The 21986-nt window shown below is 63.8% G+C and overlaps 1 protein-coding gene across 1 annotated transcript in view; it reads right to left on the minus strand.

The window, feature by feature from the left end:
• Positions 1–340: 340 nt before the first annotated feature.
• Positions 341–21986, minus strand: part of UNC13A (unc-13 homolog A) — a 34628-nt gene continuing 12982 nt past the window's right edge. Inside the window, exons 13-46 of the mRNA XM_086627499.1 lie at positions 21171–21220; positions 20233–20311; positions 18797–18802; positions 18427–18498; positions 17925–18144; positions 17463–17690; positions 17053–17194; positions 16517–16686; positions 15937–16052; positions 15668–15831; positions 15299–15449; positions 13424–13492; positions 13197–13286; positions 12911–13045; positions 12501–12634; positions 12212–12297; positions 11852–11978; positions 11667–11763; positions 11386–11529; positions 10776–10859; positions 10399–10476; positions 10123–10211; positions 9846–9998; positions 9616–9739; positions 8082–8087; positions 6484–6522; positions 5493–5522; positions 4195–4251; positions 3932–4012; positions 3673–3820; positions 2629–2685; positions 1118–1210; positions 888–1047; positions 341–629 (exon numbers count right to left, since the gene is read on the minus strand). Coding sequence (XP_086483625.1) covers positions 341–629; positions 888–1047; positions 1118–1210; positions 2629–2685; positions 3673–3820; positions 3932–4012; positions 4195–4251; positions 5493–5522; positions 6484–6522; positions 8082–8087; positions 9616–9739; positions 9846–9998; positions 10123–10211; positions 10399–10476; positions 10776–10859; positions 11386–11529; positions 11667–11763; positions 11852–11978; positions 12212–12297; positions 12501–12634; positions 12911–13045; positions 13197–13286; positions 13424–13492; positions 15299–15449; positions 15668–15831; positions 15937–16052; positions 16517–16686; positions 17053–17194; positions 17463–17690; positions 17925–18144; positions 18427–18498; positions 18797–18802; positions 20233–20311; positions 21171–21220 — 3768 coding nt within the window. The remainder of the gene's footprint in view (positions 630–887; positions 1048–1117; positions 1211–2628; positions 2686–3672; positions 3821–3931; positions 4013–4194; positions 4252–5492; positions 5523–6483; positions 6523–8081; positions 8088–9615; positions 9740–9845; positions 9999–10122; positions 10212–10398; positions 10477–10775; positions 10860–11385; positions 11530–11666; positions 11764–11851; positions 11979–12211; positions 12298–12500; positions 12635–12910; positions 13046–13196; positions 13287–13423; positions 13493–15298; positions 15450–15667; positions 15832–15936; positions 16053–16516; positions 16687–17052; positions 17195–17462; positions 17691–17924; positions 18145–18426; positions 18499–18796; positions 18803–20232; positions 20312–21170; positions 21221–21986) is intronic.

The raw sequence follows: 21986 nt of genomic DNA on the forward strand, positions 1-21986 counted from the left end.
AAGGGTCCGGGATGGGTCATTGGGGTTCCTCCATCTCAGACAGGCTGGGAAGGGGCAGATCTGTCCCATCACCCAGTCTGGGGTCCAGCCCTTCCCTGCAGCCCCACCAGCCCCAGCACCTTCCTGTTGGGGTGGGACGGGGGCACAGCTGCCCTCTGCACCACTATCTGACCCAGGGAGGGATGGGGAGGGTCTGTCACTGCAGCCCCCCATCACCCACACCTGGGCTGGGAAGGAGACCCCACTGGTGGCCGCTCTTATGGCTTATACATGGCTGGAGGACGCGGTAGTAAAGGGGTCAGGAGTGGGGGGAGAGGGCTGGCGGGGGGGTGGAAGGGGTTTAACTGCTGCCCTCCTCGGCCGAGCGCGTGTCCGACTTGAGCTTGACGAACTCCTTGGCCACCTCGTCGTTGTTGCGTTGGGAGAGGATGCGGAGGACGGTGAGGCCGGTGTCGTCCATGTGGATGCGGCGGCCCAGGGGCAGCCAGCAGGTGCAGCCGGGGCGCTGCAGGATGTCGCGGAGCTGCAGGACGGCGATGCCCACGGTCCGGTCCTCGCGGGCGAAGCAGTAATCCTTCACGCACACCTGCAGCTCGTAGCACTCGGGGCCCGTCTCCGTGCCCAGCGTGCTGCGGGGGGCAAGGGACGGGCAGTGTTGGCATGGGAGGGGCACGCTCCCAGGCCCACCCTATATGCTGCTGCCTCCCCACCATCCCTGAAAAACCCTTTTGGTTTTTCCCTTTTCCCCAAACTCTGCTTTTCCCAATGAGAAAACATCTCAAACACCCCTTGTGGGATGAGCAAACCCACCGGCAGACCCCAAGAGGAGGGTGTCCCCACATCTCCCAGCCCGGCCCCATGTCCCCCCGTCCCATGATGCCACTCACAACTGGAAGCTCTCGTTGTACTTGGGGGCCCAGCTGTTGTTCTTGGATTTGGTGGCGAATTTCCTCTTCTTGTCGCTGAGGTGGGGCCCGATGATGTTGACCTCAATGAAGGGCCGGAAGATGCCCGATGTCTGCCACTTGAGGTCGTTCGCAGCCACCACTGCAAGGAGGGGGCACGTCAGGCTCGTGGGGCTCTGCCAGCCCCTGGCACCCCAGCTGGCAGAACCCACCTTTGACGGTGACTTTGTGTTCGCCGGTGCCAGGGTGGGTGAAGAGCTCCACATGGATGGACACCTCCCCGACTGGGTCATCCACACCAGAGCCTGCGTGGCAAAGGGAGGAGACATGGGTGCCCGTTCCCCCTGCTGCGTCCCTGACATCCCCTGCCCACCACCAACCCCACTGCAGGAGGCAGGTCACCGGCCACGGGGCATGACGGGGTGGGCAGGAGGGCTTGGCCCTGCCAGAGTTCTGGGCAGCAACTGTCAGGGATGGCTGTGGCTGGCACCAGGCTGGGCTGGGGCATGGCAGGACATCCCCAGGACTGGGCTATCCCACCCCACATCGGCAGGGCCCAGCGAGCCCCCCTTGCCCAGGCAGGGGCTGCGGTGCCAGGTGGGATGGGCACAGGACAGTGGCCCTGCTCCCCCTACTATGGGCACAGGATGGACATCAGTGCTCAGTGCGTGGCGATGGGCATGGGCACAGCACTGGGCAGGACGGCCCCGATCTGGCCCTTGTGCCACGGGGCAGCCACAGCCCTGCCAGGGGATTGGGACTGACCTGTCCCTCTCTTGTATCCCCTCCGTCCCAGGGACCACCCCGAGCCCTGGGGTCAGAGCCTGGGGAATCCGGGCGACCTGCGACCAACAGTCCAGCCCACCCCCTCCCCACCAAGAGCTGTGCATGCACCCATGGGTGAAGGAGAGGGTGCAAGGCGGCGGGACGGGCTCCACGGGTCAGACAGACCCGAGGAGATCAAACCCAGCTCAGTGGAAAGCTCCCGGGGTGGAAACAAGAGCGCAAAGGAAGACACATCCCCATGTGTCACTGCGTGGCCCCCGGTGTGAGGGTGCCAGGCCAGGGGGAGGCTGGTGATGGCACAGCCTCCCCTCTATCCACCTTCATCCTCCCCCTCAACCCCCAGCACCCCGTCTCCCCCAGGCACCCGCCACCCAGTGCCACATGCTGAGCTGGAATGGAGGCGATGGTGGGCGAGGAGGGTGCCCAGGTATGGGTGGCCAAGCGCAGGGCGCAGCCCGGGCCCCCCCTGGCAGGGTGCGGTGGTGGCCAAGCGGGGCTTACGGAGCTGGGCTCATTCCTCACGCCCCACGGAGCAAGGCTAGGAATGGTCCTCCTGGCAGCGGGGTGGGTGGCAGTGGGCAACACGTCCCACCACGGGGCCAGCTCCATGGCTTGCGGGGAGGTCACGGCAGATGCCCACCCCCAGGCACAACGCGGGGTGCCCAGAGCTTGCAACCCCCCCCCCCATGCGACACAGCCCCCCTCCCCAGTCTGGGGTGGCTGAGCACGTTTCCTCCAAATTCAGCCCAAAGCAGCCCTGGGAGCAGGAGGCTGTTGCTGGAGGGTTCCAGCTGTGCCCGTGCTGGGGATCCCCACGGCCGGAGGCTGGGACGGGGCTCCCGGGGCTCCCGGCCACCCCGGCTCCCAGCGCCGGGACTGTTACTAGCCCAGGCTGGCAGCAGCAGGCAGGTGCAGGGGGGGCAAGCGGCACACGTACCCTTCTCAGGATAAATTTCTTCACTAAGGGTAAACCTAATGCCTTTCCCACCATGAACTGGTGGGAAGGGGGGAGAGAGAGACAGAGACATGGCACAGAGTGGACGGAGAGAGGAGGAAGGAGACGACGTGCGTGGGGGACGGGAATGGTGAAAGAGGGGAGAAAACAGAGAGAGAGAAAGAGAGATCAGATCTGGCAGACAGACGGACGGCCGAGCAGCCGGACAACACTGCGGCGACACGGGAGTGCCGGGCACCCCCTGGCTCTCAGCCCAAGGAGTGCTGGGGCCAGATGGCACCCAGGGGTGCTGGCACCCACCACACCCAAGCCCACCCCCCCGACACGGCTGGCACAGGAGGCTCAGACAGGACAGACGTCCCTTGCTGGAGACACACAGACAGCTCCCAAGGACGTGGACAAGCCTGGCTGGGGCACACTGCGTTGGCCCGTGGCTGGCACTGAGCAGCTCCCTCCCCTCCTCGAGCAGCCAAGGGACAAAATAAAGGGCACCCAGAGGGTGCCCTGCACCCTGCAGCCTGAGAGGCACCCAGCACCCTGGATGGATCCCAAATCATGGGGTACATAGGGCACCTAGCGTGCCCAGGACTGGCCCTGGCACAGTGTCCGGATCTAGCTAATCCTGCAAGAGGTCCGAGCCCTAGCCAGGCTGGCACCTGAGGCACCTCTGTTTGCGCTGGGTGACAGGAGCCATCCAGAGGGGACACACACTGGGACACGTGGCCAGAGGGTGACCTCCCCCACCCACGGGCCCCATTTCTGTGCCAGTCCAGCCATGCCCTGGTACTGGGGACACACTCTTCTTGCTGGTGGCAGACTTGGGGGTGCCAGGCTACCTCTGGGCACCTACAGCTCCTCTTCACCTACAAACTGTGGGAGAAAAAAGCCCTTCCCACCCCACCCATTACTCCCACCCCTCCATGAGCCTGGCTGGGATCCCCAGTCCCACCGGAGCAGAGGTAGGGTGGGTCCCTGGCCATGGGGACAGGGTGCCCAGGTAGGGGGGGCCAGGGCAGTGCCTCCTACCCTGTGAAGCCTGGGTCTGCACGAAGGTTTTGATGAGGAGGTCGGTGGCCTGGGTGTAGAGGGACAGGGCGTAGCGCAGCGACTGCAGGTCGGGGCTCTTCTCCAGGAACGTCTTCTTCAGCCCCACACCACCAGCGTGGAAGTATTGCTGGAGGGGGGAGATGGTCCTCGAGTCCTCAGCGACTCTGCTGGAGCCCCCCCGGTGCCTTCCAGGGTCTGTGCCTCAGGATCACCCCTTCACCCCTCCGAGTGCCCTCACCTTGATGGTGTCCAGTGCCAGCTCCACCACGGCGCATTGCTTTGGGGTCAGGCTCTTGGCTTCCTCCCGCACCATGTGGTCCTGCGGGGCACAAACCCGCTCTCAGCGTGGCACCAGGGCCCCGCTCCCCTCGCCCCAGCTGTGCCAGCAAACGAGCACCAGTGGGGTCCTTGCGACAGTGCCAGAGACAGCCTGCAAAGTGCCACCTGCCCTGGCACAGAGAAGAGCTCAGATCACCCATCCCAGCTCACCCCAGCCCTCACCTTCAGCTTGGAGAGCTGCCCCAGCTCCTTGGCCGCGTTGAAAATCATCTGCGTGCCCTGCGGAGAGCAAAGAGACAGGAACAGCCCCGGTGAGCAGCTGTGCTGGGAGTGCCATGGCCAGGCTGGGCACGCGGTGCCAGGAGCTTGCTGCAGCTCCTGGGGTTTCCCTGGTCCCCCCAGGCTCCAGGGCACCAGAGCCCCAGGGGTCACTGGCCATGCCCTGCGTGGTGCTGGGGGTGCTAGGAGCTGGAGCAGCCCTGGTCCCAGCCCTGGAGTTCTCAGCACAGCTGCATAGCTGGAGGCTTGGGGACCCCAGGGCAGGATGTCATCCTGGCATCAGGGACCTCACACCCTGATTGGCACAAACATCTTGGCCCAAGGGTCCCCTCCTATTCCCCATGGTGCCCAAGCACCCGTTTCTGCATCCAGCCGAGCCCGGTACGGCATGCCGCTGGCACCGCACGGACAATCGCACGACGTCGGGGCAGGGGGAGCGAGAGCAAGTGCAGGGGACAGTGGGCATGGGGAGGATGTGGCACGGCCCCCCTGTACCCTGTGACGCTGGTAGCTGAGCAAACAGCCCCCTACCATCCGAATCCTTGGAGGTGCCAGCCCCAGGGAGGTTCCCAGCCACTGCACCACAGGGAACGCCGCAGCTGGGAGCCCCCGGCCGCCTTCTGCCCCGTGCCGTGCCACCCCCGTGGGCGGGGGCTGTGGAGCCATTCCATGGGGCCCACTGCCACGGCTCCAGGGCTGCAGCCCCATGGCACAGGCAGATCCCACTCGCCTCCCTGCTCTGCCACGTGCTCCCCAGGCTGAGCCCAAGCTCCCCTTCTCAAGCTCTCCAGTGTGCAACTGGGTAAACTGAGGCACAGCGAGGCAGAGCCACCAATTCCCACAGCTTTCCCTCCTCCCAGCACCAGTAGCTCCAGTCCTTCCCAACAAGGAGAAACCCCAGCATCTACCACGCTAACCATTACCTCCTGCATGGACTTACCCCCACCATGCCCTCATTTTGTAACCCCCCCCCCCCATTAACCCTTTTTTGTCCCCCACCCACCCCCCACCCCCCAGAGTTCTGTCCCATTAACCCTCCCTTTGCTGTCCCCGTCTTCCCCAGCCGGTGAGCGGGCTGGGAGCTGGGGACACCGCTGTCACCCAAACTGAGACCAACAGGATGCTGCACTGAGATGGGACCCCCCCCCGCCCCCAGCCCCGCAGCACATGGGACAAGAGCCAGGGAGGAGGCGAGAGGAGGGACCAGAGCCAAGTGGGGAGCAGAAGAGCCATGTCCTTACTTCAGTGTGACTGGGCAGCTTCACCCTGCTCTGGAAGAGAACAGCAAGGGACAGTTACTGGTGGCCCCAGCAGCAGCCGGCCGCCGGTCCGGGCCCCCCGCATCCCCCAGCGCTGCAGGCTCTGGCCCTGTACTCTCCTCTGGCTGCGCCCAGTTCTCCACTGGTGCCACTGGCACCAGTTCATGCCTCCCAAGGCTCAGCCCCGTGCACTTGCTGGTGGACCTGTGACGAGCGCGCCAGGTCTCATCTGGAGGGAGGGCGGGTGCTGCCCACCGCCTTGGGGTTTGCCCAGTGCTTGGCAAGCCGGGGCAGGACCCGGCGTCCCTGGTAAGAGGAGGGAGAGCCAGGGGCAGCCGCGGGCATTGCCCAGCTGGATGCCAGCATGGTGGGTTTCGGGAGGCGGCAGCCTGGAGCACCCAGGCAGGGGCAGAGCCCGTGTGCCCACACAAAGCCCTTTGGGCACGTTTTGGGGCTCAGGGTGCTTTGCTGAGTGCCCCCCAAGCATTGGGGGAAGCGGGCTCAGAGTTCCAGGGGATCTCAGCAGCCCCGTGGCCCCCCGCGTGCCCAGCGCATCCCCAGCATGGCTCAGCACCCTGGGGGATGGGACGGCTTTGTGCTCAGGATCTCCCACGCTGGGGCACCCTGTCCCCACGCTGTCCCAGCTGGGCACCTGGAGGGGTGCTGAGTGCCATAGGGCAGCGTCCCCCATGGCCGTAACACCCCGTATACCCACCCACAGGGGGTAAACACAACACGACACCCGCTCCCTACCCCAGGCACCACACAGAAACAGGTCCCTGTCCCCATCCTGCGGCACGGCCCGGACAACACAGCACACCTCGACACGACAACACGCCAACACAGGCAACGGCACATCCAGACAGCACGACAGGGGAAGCACGGACAAGCCTGGACCCCCGCAAACGCGCGGGTGTGGGGCCACGAAGGTGGCCACGGGGCGATGACACACATGGAGCCCACGGCTAGTTACCTTCTCTGTCCCCTTGCCATGTTTTCTCAAGAGCGTGCCCTGTAGAAGTAACGTCAGAGGTTGAGTGGAGAGGTGGGGAGGGACACGGGGCGGGGGGTGCAGGGCAAGGCTGGGCACAGGGGTGGCTGCAAGCTGGCAGCAAAGACATCGCTGAGCTGCTACGGCACAGCCGGGGCCGGTGGGAGACTGGCCCCTGCTGGAGCACTGAGTCCACGGGGACTGGTCCCCACTGGGATACCAGGAGGTGCCCCCACATTCCTGCTCCGGCAGTGGCTGGGGAGGGAAAGGGGAGGGGGCAGCCGTACTTGGGGTTGGCACGCAGAGTCCCGGACCCAGGGACAACCCTGCCCCGAGCCAGGCATGGCAGCGGAAAGAGAAACGGCATAAAACGGGGCAGCAGCGCCATGGGGGGGTCCCCAACAGCCTCCCGGGGGCAGCCGGGGCACGGCTGAATGAGGAGGGGGTAGCGGGGGGGGGTCAGCTGCAGGGAAGCCTGTGGGAGGGTCAAGCAGCACAGTTAGGGCCAAGTGGGGCTGCCCCGGAGGGAAACTGAGGCAAGGGGTGACAGGTGAACAAGAGGACCCTGTACCCCACAGAGGTGACCCCACCCCAGTCCCCCAGCAAGGCTGGGACATGGGGGTCCCCAAGAGCAGAGGCTCAGCCCCACGGTCTCTCTAAATGCTGCTGTTGGAAACAAAAGGTGTTGAGGGCCATGGGATGGGCAGTCGTCTGCCCCCCAGCAGGGATTGGCACCCGGCACCCAACTGCTGGCGCCCGCACCACCGCTCCTCCTGGCAAAGGTGCCCATGGTCGAAGCAGGGTGGGGACAGGCTTGGGGGTGGTCGTGGCCCTTCCCCTGCCCCACAGGGCATGAGCCCATGGCCACAGACTGAGCAGAAGAAAGGAAAACTACTCAGTCAAAGCCGTGCCAGGACCCAGCAGCGATGCCCAGGAGGGAACCCAGGAGTCCGGGCTCCTGGGGCCGTATCCCAACCCAGGATAAGTTCTCCCAACTCGTGCCAGTGACCTGCCTCACTGCTGAGCAGCCGGGCCAGGCACCGTCGTGTCCCAGCAAGATCTCTCCGCAGGCAGGAAAAGTCTCGGCCCTCAGCCCCCCTCCACCCCACCCACCACCCCGTCACACCCCAGCCAGAGCCTCAAGAGGAAACTGAGGCACGAGGGGTCGGGAAGAGCAGCCCTGAGTGCCCATCACACACCGCTCCCCCTGCTCGTGTCTCCAGCATGGAGCAAGAACACGGACCAGCCCGGGTTTGGCCGTCCCCGATTCCGTGGCACTGCCCCATCACCAGCCCCCTCCCACCTCAGCGCTGACCCTCGCCCCCCCGACCCGCATCCAAGCACCACGAATCCGTCCGGGACCTTTCCAACCCCCTGAACCCAGCTGGGGCCACAGGCAAGTGTCCACCAGGAGCCAGTGCCAAGCGGGCAGCACGGGGATGGGGACCACAGAGGTGGACTGAGTCGGGAACCAGAGGAGGGTGTGGGCAGGGCGCGGGCAGCCACACGAGACAGGACCCGGCGAGGCCAGGACCGACACACAGCGGACAGACAGACAGACAGGGAGCTGCCGTACTTACAATCATCTGCCATTGAGAGGCGAGCGGAGCAGTTGGAGAGAACAACCGTGACGTGAGTGTCAGCCCCCTCCTCCATCCTCCCCAGCCCCAGCTGCCCCACCACGGGGTACCAGTCCTGGCTGCCCTCCCAGTCCCACCAGCCTGGAGGGACGGCACAGCCGAGGGTGTCCACCCATCTGATGGGCACCCATGCCCTGCCACCACCACTGCAGGTCTCCACGGCCCCGAAGTGGTCCCATCCCAACCTGCCCAGCCCTTCGTCACTGTGGGAGGGGGCTCTGCCCAGGGGGGCGCAGCCCCAGGGACCTGGCAGAGCCCACTCGACATTCAGCTCTGACACATCGCCCCGTGCTGCCAACCTGCCCAGAGGCACCCGGGGTGGGCTGTCCCCTGGTGTAGGGACCCATCCCAGCACAGCCCCCTCCAAGGGCTGCTGCCCCTGCGGAAAATCCCCCACCAGACCCACATGTCCACGCCACCTCCTCTGCCCTCAGCACAGGGCTCGCTGCCACCAGAACATGGCATAGCCACACGTGGCCGGGAAGGGACAGGGATGGGGACTGGGATGGTGGCTGGGACCCAGTGGCACCGGCGTTCCCACTACATTTGGCACCTTGGTGTGCGAGCCCGGCCAGGAGTGATGCGGGGCTGACCTGAGCCAGGCGCTGGGCTGTGAGGTGGCACCGTCGAGGGCTGACGGGCCACCAACGCGCTGTCTGTCCCTTACAAGACGCAGCAGGAGAAGCCACGCAGCCCCCGAAAGGCGCTGCAGCGCCCGGCAGCTCCGGGCATCCTAAGTAAGAGCCAGAGCCCAGCTTTGTGGCAGTGCCAATGACAGGGACAGATGCGTGGCCAGCTCAGAGCCCTCGGTGCCACCCTTCCCTGCCTGACTCCCAGGGAACAGCTGTCCTGGGATGCTTCGGACAGGGTGGGCAGACACGCAGCGATGCGATGGAGCCTGGAAGCCAGTAGCTGACCTCTCTCCGAGGAGGGACCGTTCCCTGCACTTTGCTCGGCTCCCCTGGAGCCCGCTCAGCCTGGGCAAGGAGTTGTTCAGTGCCCCCCATCCCCGTATCACTGCCACCCCCACGCAGCCGGTCCCTGCTCCCCCTGGGCAACCCCAGCTCCACTGCACGGCCAACACGTGGTGGCTCCCAGAGCCTCCCAGTTCACTCCCCAGCACGGGGACTGTGCCCACAGCCGGTGCTGATGAGCCTGGCATGGGACGCTGCCCCAGCTCGGAGGGAAGGATGGAGAGGAAAGGACCAGTGTCCCCTCCTGGTGCTATGATGGAGATGGCAGGAAGGTCCTTTGGCAAAGCCGGGCTGCACCGGGCACGTGGCTCAAGGCTTTCTCTCCTCTGTACCTTCCCTGGCCACTAGCTAAGGGCAATTTTGGGGAGGTCACCAAAGTCCTCAGCAGCCAGCGAGGGCACCTGGCCAGCATGTCCCACACCGGCCCACATCAGCCACCTGTGTCTCAGCTCCAGGGTCCCTCGTCCCTGGTCCTCCTCCTCCTCCTCCCCGTCACTCACCGTCTGGTCAGTGAGCGGGGGCAGGACGATGGTCTTTTCCATCGTGTTCATCACCAGCTTCCAGAGCTCCTTCAGCACCCGCTTCAGCACCGTCTTCTCGCAGATCTTGGCAAAGAGTGTCAGGCTGCAGAGAGGGGACGGGGCTGAAGGTCCTGGCATGGCACCCCTCATGCCACCCCTTGCCAGGGGCACTGGGGAGGCTGGAGGTCCCTGTTGCTCCCCACACTCACTTGCTGTCCAGGAGGTCCATGATGGGCTGCAGGACATTGTCAGCATCCTGCGCAACGCTGCTGCAGGTGCTGGCAGGGACGTTGCCGGTGCCCTTCACCTGGCTCAGGATGTCGCCCATCTGCTTCACACACTCCTCAATGTGTGGCTGGAAACTGGGGACCGTGACACCCAGGCGGCTCAGCATCCCCTCCCGGCCATGCCCAGGACCCACTTGGCCGAGCAGAGCCCCCAGACCTCTCCTTGGCCCACTGCCTGCACCTTCTCGCCCAGGTGTACCTGGTGGCAAAGACCCGGCTCAGCTCATCCAGGACGTTGTTGAGTTTCACCTGCAGTTCCTTGAGGATGTCACTGGCTTCTGTGTCCAGCTGGAGGAGGGACAGGTTGGAGAAGCTGTCAGGGTCCCTGGGCCCAGCCCTGGGAGGGTCTCTGCACCCCAAACACAGCCCTGGGCAGGGTGAAGCCCATCCATGGTCTGACGTGGTGGGAGAGAAGGGTGCCAGAGGGTGGGACAACGTGATCCCATTCTCCCTCCTGGAGACCTCCGATACGCACCTCCTTCCCACCCATGGCTTCAAACATCTTCTCGAGCTGGACACGGAGCTGCTGGATGTTGTTCATCAGGATGCAGGGCTGGAGGGGTGGGATGGAGAGAGAGAGGTCAGCACCAACAAACATGACTGGAGCCCATCACCCACGGCACGTCCGTGGTTTTTGGTTCCCCACAGGGGCCCACTCCACACTGGCAGACTGGTGGTCACTGGAGCAGGGGTGGCACAGAGGCCCACCTGGCAGCATCTCAGGGACTGCCATCAGACAGGACCTGAGTCACAGGGACCAGCTCTGGAGCTGGTGATGGCCGGGGTCCCCATGTAAGGACAGTCCTGCCGGGCACCACCGGGAAGGTGACAAGCAGAAGGGAGATACGTCACCACTTTCTCTTTCTCCTTGGAACAGTACGAGGCAAAATCCTTGGAGATGATCTCAGCATACTGGAGTAACACGTTGCTGATGGTCTGCAGCCAAACAAGGGATGGGACCCACCCAGACAGCAGCGAAGAGGAGAGAGGGAGAGAAGGAAACCATGAGTCCCACAGCAGTAAAACAACCCAATGCCTGGACACTCTCTGGGACCCTGGACACTCCCTGGGACCCCTGGACACTCCAGCCCCACGTACGTGCCAGGGGCACAGCCACAGCACATCTGGACTCCATCACCAGCACAGCTGTGGAGGCATCAGCCATCAAACCCCCATGCAACTCCCTCTCACAACAGGGCGCCAGTGGCATTTACTCATTCTAGATTAATTAACAAATTAACTCATTAAATAGCAAATCTCCTGTGCTAGCAAAGTTGGGACAGCCACCGGGTCCGTCGGTGGCATGTTTGCTCCAGCATCGCTGCTAGAGGTGGCACAGTCCGTGCCCTACGCCGCTGCCCGCAGCTGGCTGGGAGGTGGCAGAGAGCCCTGGAGCCCCAGCCCAGGGCTGGGACCGGGTCCCAGGGGTGCCGCTGGCCCAGCGGCCCCCGCAGCTGCCCACCTTGGCAAACCTTCGCATGTAGTGCCCGACGATCTGGGGGTCGGGGCACTCGAGCTTCTTGATGATCTCAAAGCTCTGGTTGAGCTGGGAGAAGACGTCCACCACGGAGCAGGAGAAGAGCGCGTGCTCCGACGTCTGCTGGAACTGGGGGAGCGAGAGGCAGCGTCGGCAGGAGGCGGCGGGGGGAGATTTTGGCCCCAGTGGGCACACACTGGGCGTGGAGGGACAAGCCCCTCGCCCACCCCCGCCTGCGGCTCCTGTGCCCACGGTGCCGTTCATACCCCATCCTTCTTATCCCGCTCCAGCGCCCCGTGCAGGAAATCCCGCGACACCTCTTCGTTCTCATCCAGCCACTGGATAACGAAGGGCTCGAACCAGCTGGAAGAGAAGCCCATCCCCAGTGAGGCCAGGCAGCCCCTGGCACCCCAGCAGCGCCATCCCCAGCGCCCCCGAGGGCCGCACTCACGCCGGGTACTCGGGCACGCGGCTCTTGAAGGAGGGCAGCTCGGTGACGTACTCGTTGTACAACCACTTCACCTTGAAGTGCAGGTTCATGTAGTCGGCGCTTTTGCACAGGCGGTGCTTGTCGTGCTCTGCACGGGGAAGGCGAGTGCACGGGGGGGTTGCTTCGTGCCCCACACTTAGGGGGCAGCTGCCCCGAGTAATGCCAGGGTAACGGGGTGAGGATGGAAGCACTTCTTGGGTGGGATTTAAGGTAGGCACCGCGCTGAGCAGGGGGTGAAATGGGGTTTTGTCCAGAGAAGAGGTGAGGTGGGAGCAGAGGGCACCTTACCCCCCTGGCTGAGGGCAGCGCGGGGGGACTCACCCTCCATCGCGTACTTCATGTCCTGAGCAAAGAGGTTCCACATCACCTCGGCGCTGATCTTCCCCACGTTCAGCTCCTGGGGGAACCTGGGGTGGGGAGAGGGGGGAAAAGCGCGGACACGAGGTGCACCAGCCCTCCACTTTGAGATGCGTCCCTCCGACACCTCCCACCTGCCTCAGTTTCCCCATCTGTAAAACAGACGTTACAACCAACTATCCAAAGGACTAAAGCCACCCTTGCTGCCGCATGGACAGTCCCCACAGGGTCCCCTTTCCCAGCACCTACTCACTGGTTCAGGCAGGGCGTGTAGGAGTTCTTGTCCTCCTCGATAATGGAGACTATCAGGGTGATGAGCTTGGACCAGAAGTCCAGGTTTTTGATGCTGGGGCCCTGCTCCTCGGGGGGCACCTCACCTTTCTTAGTCTGGAGTGACGGGGAACACAGCGGAGGCTCCGGTCACTCCACCTGCAGGGCTCAACTGCACGGAGTAGGGTTCTGGGAACACCCTGGAGACCCCCCACACACCCCCCTGCGTTGTCTGGCCCCGGACTCAATAGGGCTCAATCCCTGGCCAAGGCTCGGGGCTCATTCCACGCTCTCCGGAGAGGGAGCCAGGAGAAGGGCAAGGGATGGGAAAGGTCAGAGCGGGCAGCGAGGTCCCCCCCAGCACCCCAGTGCATCCCAGTTCCCCCCGCGCACCGGGTCTGTCTGGTACTCGCGACTGTACAGCTCGTGACAGTTGTTGAAGATGTACTCGTAGGTGGAGTTGAGGCACGCCTTCACGCAGTCCTTCACCACCTGGCTGGCGCGGGGTGGGCTCTGCAGCTCCTGGACCTGGGGGGACGAGGAGGGAGCAGCGGTGGGGGCAGCCCCACAGCCCCCCCCGAGCTACCGCAGGGGCAACACCGCCTCAAACGTGCAAAGAATCGGGGCCAGTGAGGGAGGCGGGGTCAGCAGCATATGGCAGGAGAGGCGTCAGGAATACCTTCATCCGGAAGAAGGTGATGCTGGTCAGCAGGTCCACTGTGGACTTGAGATCCTGCAGCCGTTCGGGACTGCTGGCAGGGAAGTTGTTCTGCCAAAGTGGGAGAAAAGAGCGGAGTTCCCACCAAACTCTCACGGGCCGAGTGGAGAGTAGGGGAGAAAACAGCCGCCTGTTGTTTCAGACCGTAATGGACAGGTGGGGAAACTGAGGCACGGCAGGCACCTTACCCGGTACATGGAGAGGTCGATCCGCAGCGAGTTGTGCAGCTGATCGAGGAGTTTGACGAACCGCTCCTTCTGTGGAGAAATGCCCCAGAGGCAGGTAAACGGGGGAAACTGAGGCAGGGACCATCCTCCCCCACCCTCGCCACTGCTCCTGGCTCTCTCTGCTCCCAGCCCGGCCCACGCCACCCCTGGCTCATCCCTCTCCTTCCTGCTGTCCTGCTGTCCTTTCTTCCATCCTTCCTTCACCAGAGCCCTGCAGGCAGGCACAGAATGCCCAACGGAGAAGAGTGTGTCCTCGCTGGCGGCCGGGACACCCTGGCAGCCATGAACACCCCTGAGCCCGGGCTGGGGGCAGGAGCAGGGTAAGGGTGGGCAGGATCATGGCCCTGGGCCACGCAGCCCCTGGACTGAAGCTTTCCAAGAGCTCCAGAAAAAAAAAGGGCAAGGAAAGAGCAGCTGGGCTCCTGCAGCAGCTGCCTGTCTTTGGGGCTGAGCTACTTGGAGATGAGGTCAGGGTGGTCCCAGGGAGCCGGGCACCTCGACGGGCTCCTCGCTCGGGCTGCACGGAGGGATGTGGGCAGGCGACTGCTCGGGGTCAACAGTCTCCAGTGGGGCTGAGCGGCTTTAACTGGCCAGGGAGAGCGGGGCAGGAGGACACAAATCCCACGTTGGGCTGTGGTTCGGGTGTCGGAGCTGAGGGCAAAGCACCCAACTTGCCCCAAAACCTTCTCGGGAGGCGTGGGGCTTTGCACCCCTGTGGCAGCGGGGCTTTGGGCAACCCAGTGGGCTTCACCGCAGGGCTCCGGAGAGCCCGGAGCAGCGCCCCGAGTCCTGGGAGAGGAAGAGGAGGGGGGACGGGACAAGGCAGCGAGTCTCGCGCCCGCCTGGCCGCGGCTCAGCCAAGCCCACAGCCTGCACTGGCACCCGCAAACCTTCGCCCGCTGGAGCTGGCGAAGCCAGACCCCCGCGCCGTGCCCGCGTGTCCCCGCCACCGAACCGGCTGCAGCGCGGTAAAACTGCCCACGACGGGTACTCGGGGTTAAAGCGGCACGGCCGGGCACTTTTAGGACCCAACCTTAGGCTCTCTAAAAAAAGAGAAAGAAACAAGTTTTTAAAACCCTCCACGTTAGAGAAAAGGCACTTTTTCTTCTTTTTTTCTATTTTTCCATACGGTTTCCTCCTCCTGCGCGAGCCAGGGGCACAGCTCGCTTGGCTCTAGCTACCCCCTGCAACAGGAAGCGGTGGGTGAGGCAGCCCCGGCTGCATCCCTGGCTACCCAGCACTTTACCCACCCCAGGGCTGGGCACTGATCCTGGCTCAGCCCTGGGCACATCCAGAGCAAACACCTCGCTGCCTCTGGGATGGCAAGGGGGGAGCCAGGGTGAGAGCTCAGCCCCCCGAGGGTGCACCCGGCCCCGGCACAAACTCATCCCATTCCCCGCGAACGAGGTGCCCAGCGGGCACCCACGGTGCTGGAACAGCCGGGCGAGCCTGCAGCGGTGCCGGGGTGCACCCAAAGCACGCAGGGCCGTGCAAAACTCCCGGTGAGCTGCAGGGATGGCTCCGTGCCACCTGCTCGTGATTTTGGCCACCGAGGGTTCCCCCCCTTCCCGTCCGCTCGGACGCCGGTTGCAGTTTTACCATAATAATTTGGGGAGCAAATTTAGACCTTCTCCCAGGAAGGCGGTGGCTCTTTTCCTTCCTGAAAAACGGGAGCGGGATGAATTTTGGGGGCAAGCAGGGGCTGACCCCCCCGCTGCCCGGCTGCAGTTTGGACGGGGCTTTTTTGCACGGCCCTTTTTGTCCCCCGAGCCCCCCGCCCCCTCCCACGAGAAGAGAGAGAAGAAGGAAGGAGTGTTTACGCACCATCGGACTTACCCCGAAATTGGAAGCGGCAAAGCGGTCGGAGGCTGAGACGTTGGTGGACGCGGTGGTGTGGGCGTAGTAGGCGTTGATGTTGGCGAGCAGGGTGCTCATCACTGCTGGCACCCCCGGGCACATGTATTTGGAGGAAAGGCAGGCAAAATGCCTGTGGAGGGAGGTGGAAAGTGAGGGTGCTGCCCATAGGAAGGGGCATGGGGTTCGGGGTGCACCCAGAGATGGGGAGGGAGGATGCCCGGGTGCGGGGTGAGCAGCTCTGCACCCTTGGCGGGGAGGCAGGTGCCACCAGCAAGAAGGGAGGAAGATGCCAACGGTGACCCCACCCAGCGCAGCCCTTCGGAGCCAGCCGGAGGGTGAGGGACTCACGTCATGGCCTGGTAGATGGACTCCACGCCATAGCGCATGGCGAACTCGTCCACGATCTCCTGCGCCGTCTCGTCAAAGTAGACCTTCCAGGCGTCGTCCCCCTTGGCGTCGGGGATCTTCACCACCCCGTTGTTTTGCAAATCCGTCACGAAGTGGAAGAGGTTCTGGGGGGTACAAAGGAGTCCCGTCAGGTTCCCGGGGCTGAGGGTGGCACGGCGGCCAGCGGTGGGGTGGGGGCCGTGCTGCCCACGCCTGCCCGGGCTGCTCACCTCGTGCAGGCAGGTGTACTGCACGTGGTACGGAGCCACCTTCTCCTCGCCCTTGATTTCCACGCTGATGTGCAGCCGGATGGCTCCCGACACGGCTGACTTGTCTGTCCTCTTGTCTGCGGGGGGACAGGGAAGGGGATGAGGTACGAGGCTTCCCCAGAGCAACTCTGCTCGCTCCTGGCCCCAAAGAGGGGCAGATGGCTTTGGCACGGGTAGGGGGGGGCTCTCGGGGCTGGGGACAGGGGGGGCGCCTGGTGCCAAGTGCAGCCAGGCCAGGGTACAATGCAGCCAGGGCATTGCAGAGAGGGACGTGGCCGTATCTCCATGCACTACAGAGATGTGGCCTCTTCGTGCCTCAGTTTCCCCTCTGCAGAGAGTGCTCCAGACCTCCTAAGCAGAGGGTTTTGTGAATGACCCTGGAAAAACAGTTGATGCCAACGGCTTTCAATATTGTTTCTAACAGCAGACCCTGTACTAAAACACTGAAACAGCCTTCACACCAGGGCTGGCAGCACGTCCACCCGGAAGAGCGGGGCCGGGGGTCCCGGCCCGAGCAGGCTGTGCCAGGGCAGCCAGTTACCGAGGTTGTACCAGACGTCCATCTCTCCGCTCAGGGTCCGGACCTCGATGATCGTCTGGCCCAGGAAGTCATCAGACTCCCTCTTGAAGCGCTGCTTGACGCGAGACTTGATGTCATCGTCTTCGTCCCAGACACGGACTTTGATGCGGTCGGAGGAGTTATGGCACTCACTGGGGAGGCGAGAGGGGACAAGCCCCAGGATGAGCAGGGAAATCTTTCCAGCCTCCCCCCAGCCTCCATTTCCCTAAACAAGCACCAGGCAGGAACTGGGGCAGCCGGCAGATGTGGGGGCACCAACCCTCTGCAGCGGGCTTGGCAGGGCTCCGCGCGGTGCCCAGGCAGCCCCAACAGCCCGGATCAGCCCTCACTGCCAGAAGCCAAACCTTCCGTGGCACAAAACCAGCACACCCAGTGACCCCAGCAGTCCCCTTCCACCCTCAACTGGGGCAGGATGAGGCCAGCTGCCTGGGAACCAGCACAGCCCAGCATGACCACAAGCAGTCAGGAATAGGGATGGAGGGGCCACGTGAACTTACAAATGGAAATTCTCCTCCCAGACCGGATTGAGATTGCCGTAGATGGTTTTAGTCCTTTTTTTTGTCTTTCCAACCTGGACGGTGACGTACGGGTCACTGGAACCCGTCTTGTCCTTCGCTTGCAGGCCCTGGGCACAAACGACTGCGGCACGGCACGGCACGGGACAGCACGCACACCCGTCCACACAAGGCACACGCATGGCACATGCAGCAGAGAAAACAGATGGAGAGAGGAGTTAGTGCCACGGCCACACCGAGAGCCCCGAAACGGGCACCGGTGTCCCCCAGCAGCTGAAGCTGCTTTGCAGGATGAGGGGCAGGAGACAGGCTGGAGCCCTCAGCATCCTTGTGCGTGGGGACAGGCAGGTGGTCCCCCATGGCACGTGGTGCCAGTCCCAACCAGTGCCTACCCGTTATGCTGATCTTGGCTGACCACTTGGAAGTGCCATCCAGGACGCTCTGCTTCACTGCCTTCATCTGCTGCGTGTGCGTGGTCTTGGTGACCCCAAACACCTCCTGGATCAGCTCGAATATCTCCGGCTTGTTGCGCTCCCGGATCTTCATGCGGTCCTTGAGCACCATGATGATGTTCTGGGTCCGGTCCTCCGCTCCGTGCTTGGAGCTCTTCTCCGCCGCCCCTGGGAGAGGACAGCCAGGGGTGAGATGGAGCAAGCAGGCAGCACCCAAAGGTTGCCAAGAGCACCCCAAGCCCAGCGGGCACGAGCAAATCAAACCCTGGAGGAGCCCACACCCTGCCCAGGACAGATCTGCCCAGCTCACCACTTTCCCCGTGCCCAAGACAAGAGTCCGGGCTGCTCCCTCTTCCCTTTCCAAAGCGAGAAGGGACACGGCTGCGGGCAGCAGCTCCTTACTCTGCAGGCAGTCGGCATTGAGCAAGTCCTGGCACTTCTCGTGGCACTTGACGCCGCACTCGGCGCAGCGCATGCCCTGCCGGGCGATGCCCCACAGCAGCCCCTCGCACTCGTAGCAGTAGGTGGGGGTGGTGGCCGTCCACACCTCGAAGTTGTGGGGCGTCGTGCAGGAGATGGGATAAACTAAGGCTTGCAGGGTCTTCTTGTAAACATGGTTTTTCTGTGCAGGGGCAGAAGAGAGAGGGGGAGAGAAGCTCAGGCACCGCGTGGCAGCGTGTCCCCGTCCGCTGGTGCCAGGCCATGTGCAACGTCACTGCTGGGGGCAGCCGAGCAGGGCAGAGGACAACCACCACTGTCCCTGGGTGCAGCCGTGAGCATCTCAGCAGCTTTGGCGTTGCCGGAGGGGGATACTGGTGGGATGTAGATCCCGTATCTGCGTTGCTGGCCCGGCCTGCCGGGGCTCAGTCATCCCCCCGTGACCACCCCGCGCCCCAGCACCTACCAGCTCCTCGTTGTTCAAGGTGCTTGAGGCCAGCGCCGATGTGATTCCCGCTTTCCTGGACTGGACCAGTGACTGTGGGGAAGAAACGCAGTTGGCAGATCCAGCAGGGCACTGGGTGGCCCTCCCGCACACCTTTGGGGTCCCAGTGGCCGTAAAACACCCAGGACAGGCCCCTACCCCAGAGAGGGGTGGGTGCCAGCTGCGCGGGCTGGCAGCGGGGACATCAGCTCCCCATGAATCCAGCACCCCAAAGAGCAGCGGGACTGGAACCAGTTCAGCAACTCACAGCATTACCAGTTCAGCCCCAACGGGGCAGAGCGTCTTGAGGCGGGTCTGAGACCCTGGGGAGAGCGGGGTGGGGGGCACTTACCATCGCCTGCAGGCAGCCAGGGCCGGTGAGGAGGGAATAAAAGGCTGTTAGTGCAAACCACCCCACAGCAGAGCAAGTCCTGGCCCCTTCCCTGCCAGAACGAGCAGGAATCGGGGCAACACCAACCCCGCACCCATCGCCAGGCCAGTCCCCAGGTGGTTTCCCACTCCATGCCACAGCACTGGCTGCAGCCTGCCAAATGACAGCAGGGAAAGGCAGCAGACCCCCACCAACCTCGACCCCTGCACTCTGCCCACCCCATCACAACCCACAACCCACCACCCCAAACCCCTGACACCGACACAGCACAGTGCAGAAGCATCAGCGGCTGCCCCGAGCGGGCGGGGGCTGGGGGGCACTGGGGTGGGAGAGGGCAGGGAGGTGGGGGCCAGGATGGAGGCACCCTGGGGAGGGCACCAAGTGGAGGCAGCAAGGGGGGAGGAGGTGAAGGGCACGTATTCTGGGCACGAAGGGTGTCTGCTTTCCAAAATTGCTGTCTCTTATCACCAGGTGGGTGATGGCAGAGTGATCTGGCCAGATGGGACCCAGGATGGGACCTCAGGCTGGGACCTCAGGCTGGGACCCCAGGATGGGACCTCAGGATGACACCACAGGATGGGATCCCAGGCTGGGACCTCAGGATGGGACCCCAGGATGAGACCTCAGGATGAGACCACAGGATGGCACGCAAGATGGGACGCCAGGATGGGACACCAGGATGGGGTTGGGCTGCGGCAGCGCAGCATGACAACGGTGGGGACAGGAGCACGGGGTCCGCGCGGCGCAGAAAAGCCACCGCTAGCCCTCTTTTGGTCCAGGGGTCCGTCTGCCCAGCGCCTGAGCTGTGGTGAGCCAGGGGCAGGTGGGGCAGGATGGCACCGGGGCTGCAGCACTGGGAAAACAGCCAGGAACCAGTGGCAGCCTTGGGCTGATGCTTGGTGTAGGGACAGGACCCTGGAGCTCCGTTAAAGAGAAGCAGCCTCGGGTGGGGAGAGCCCAGCTGTGCCATCCTTACACTCCCCACTGCGGGGGCCAGGGCTGGGAGACCCCCCCCCCAACCAGCCTGGGACACTCCTGCCCCCCTGGAGGGCTGGAGAGTTGGTGGGCAGCAACCAAGGGTGCTCTTATCTTTAACCCCTCGGACCACGCTCACCAGATCGCTGACTAGAGGGAGAGATTTGCGTCCGGGCTTAATGTCGGGCATGCTGTTAATGCAGCGCAGAAACCTTACAGCCGCCCCCCTGGTGCCAGGGACGGCCAAGCCAGGCCAGAGAAAAGAAAAACAGAAAACACAAGCTATGTTAGAGGCAGCTGGGGAGCAGGGCACAGGTGCCCGGCAAGCACTGGCCGGGGCGGGCAGGCGGCGGAGTCCAGCGGGGCACAGCGGGAGCGAAGCCGGCAGCTGCGTGGAGCAAGGTGGTTAAGAGGAACCTCACCAAATCGCTAACTAGGGGGATGGGTTTTCGCTTGCGTATGTCCGGCATGCTGTCTATAATGATCAGCCCACCACCAGGCCTGCAAGAGAGAGGAGAGTCAGCGGGGAAAGGGAAACTGAGGCACGAAAGGGCCCTTCCCCAGCTATTGCTCCGTGTTCACTTGGGACTTGGTGGACAGGACTGCAGAGAGACCCCTGGGACCCACCCGTGGGAACCCATCTCCATCTCTGCGCCCGCCAGGGCAGGGATCACCAGCCTGCAAACTGGAGGGGAAGGGGATCTGAGCAGCAAACTGGCATTTTTCCCTACGTGAAGGTGTTTTGCTTCAGTGAAACGCAGGGAAAAAAAAAAAATAACCAGTTTGGCTCAGCTTTGGCTTTGCAGCATGGAGTGGGAGAGCTGGGGGTTCCCTCTGGGACACCAAAGGTGAGCCCCGAGCTGTTCTGCTGCAAGGGAAACTGAGGCAGCGCAGCGCAGGCAGAAATGCCGCTTTGCAGCCGCCACCTCTGTCCGCAAGAAAGCCCCAGTGAGATCCAGTAGGTTCTCAAGGAAACCTGCTGGGTTCTGCCCGGGGCAGTGGCAGAGCCGCCTGCGAGACCCACAGTCCAGCCAGGGAAGAGGTTCCCAATTCCCCAGGGCACCACTCAAGCCCCGGATACCAGGAGAGAAGGGGCGTTGCCAGGGAGCCGCCGTGCCAGCTCGGCCCCATCCCAGCCCCACTCACCTCCTCGCTCTCCCCTTGGCAGCGGCTGGCGGGCACGCGGAGCGGTGGCATCTCTGCTGGCTCCTCCGAAAGCCCCGAGCGAGCAGCATTCAGCTCCAAAATGTGGCCCAACGCCTCCCCGCGCCAGCCCCCCCAAAACGAGCTCATTAATCGCGTCCTAACGAGAAACGTGACCCCGGGGGGGTGGAAAGCACCAGCGGCCCCACGTACTCACCCGCCTTTGAACCACAGGGATTTAGCTTCTCCATCGCCTTCCCCGCGGGCCTGCAAAGACACGGGGCAGCCGTCACGGCGCTGAGCCCCTGGCACACGTGGCACCCCTCCCCAGCCCGGTGCCCCTCCAGCGCCCGCAGCACTGGGGAAGGATGTCAGGAGGTTACGGGGCGGGCAGAGAAAAGCGTGTTCCTAAACCGACGGGGCTCTTTCCAGCAAAGAGCTTTGCACTGGGAATAAAATATCAAGAGGCTGAGGCGGGCGAGGGGTGGGCAGCGTTGGCAGAGGGGCTCGGGTTGGCAAAGCAGTGGGGGCACAGGGTTTTGGGGGACTGGAGAAGCATCTTTGGAAAGGCTCCACAGGGAGCCGCAGCGGGTAGGAGAGGAGTGTGGGGAAAAGGTGGAGCACACTGGGGATGGGGTGTGTGCAGGGACCGTCCCGCCGTGCCACCTCCCTCGCAGGGAGGGGGTTATTTGGGAGAGAAGGGAGGAAAGAGCCAATGACACCTCCCTGGTGGGGCAATCCCTGCACACACGGAAGGCACACACATGGCTGGGGCATTCCTCTCGGACATGCTTACCTGCAAACAGGCTACACCCCTTCCCTGCAGGAAGGGGAGACGCGGGCACAAGGGCCATGGTGGTGGACAACTGAAAAGAGAAGCGGTGGGGAGGGGGATCGAAGCCCCCGGGGGCGAATCCAGAGCCAAAACAAAAAGAAAAGATGGAGGATGGAGTCTAAAAACAGAACAAAAAATTGACAACTCAATACAGGGGAGAGGAGGGGGGGGCTCACACCAGCACACCGCATGCAGCAC

Source organism: Tauraco erythrolophus, chromosome 28 (genome assembly GCF_009769465.1).
Source record: "Tauraco erythrolophus isolate bTauEry1 chromosome 28, bTauEry1.pri, whole genome shotgun sequence".
In the NCBI taxonomy this organism is placed as follows: Eukaryota; Metazoa; Chordata; class Aves; order Musophagiformes; family Musophagidae; genus Tauraco; species Tauraco erythrolophus.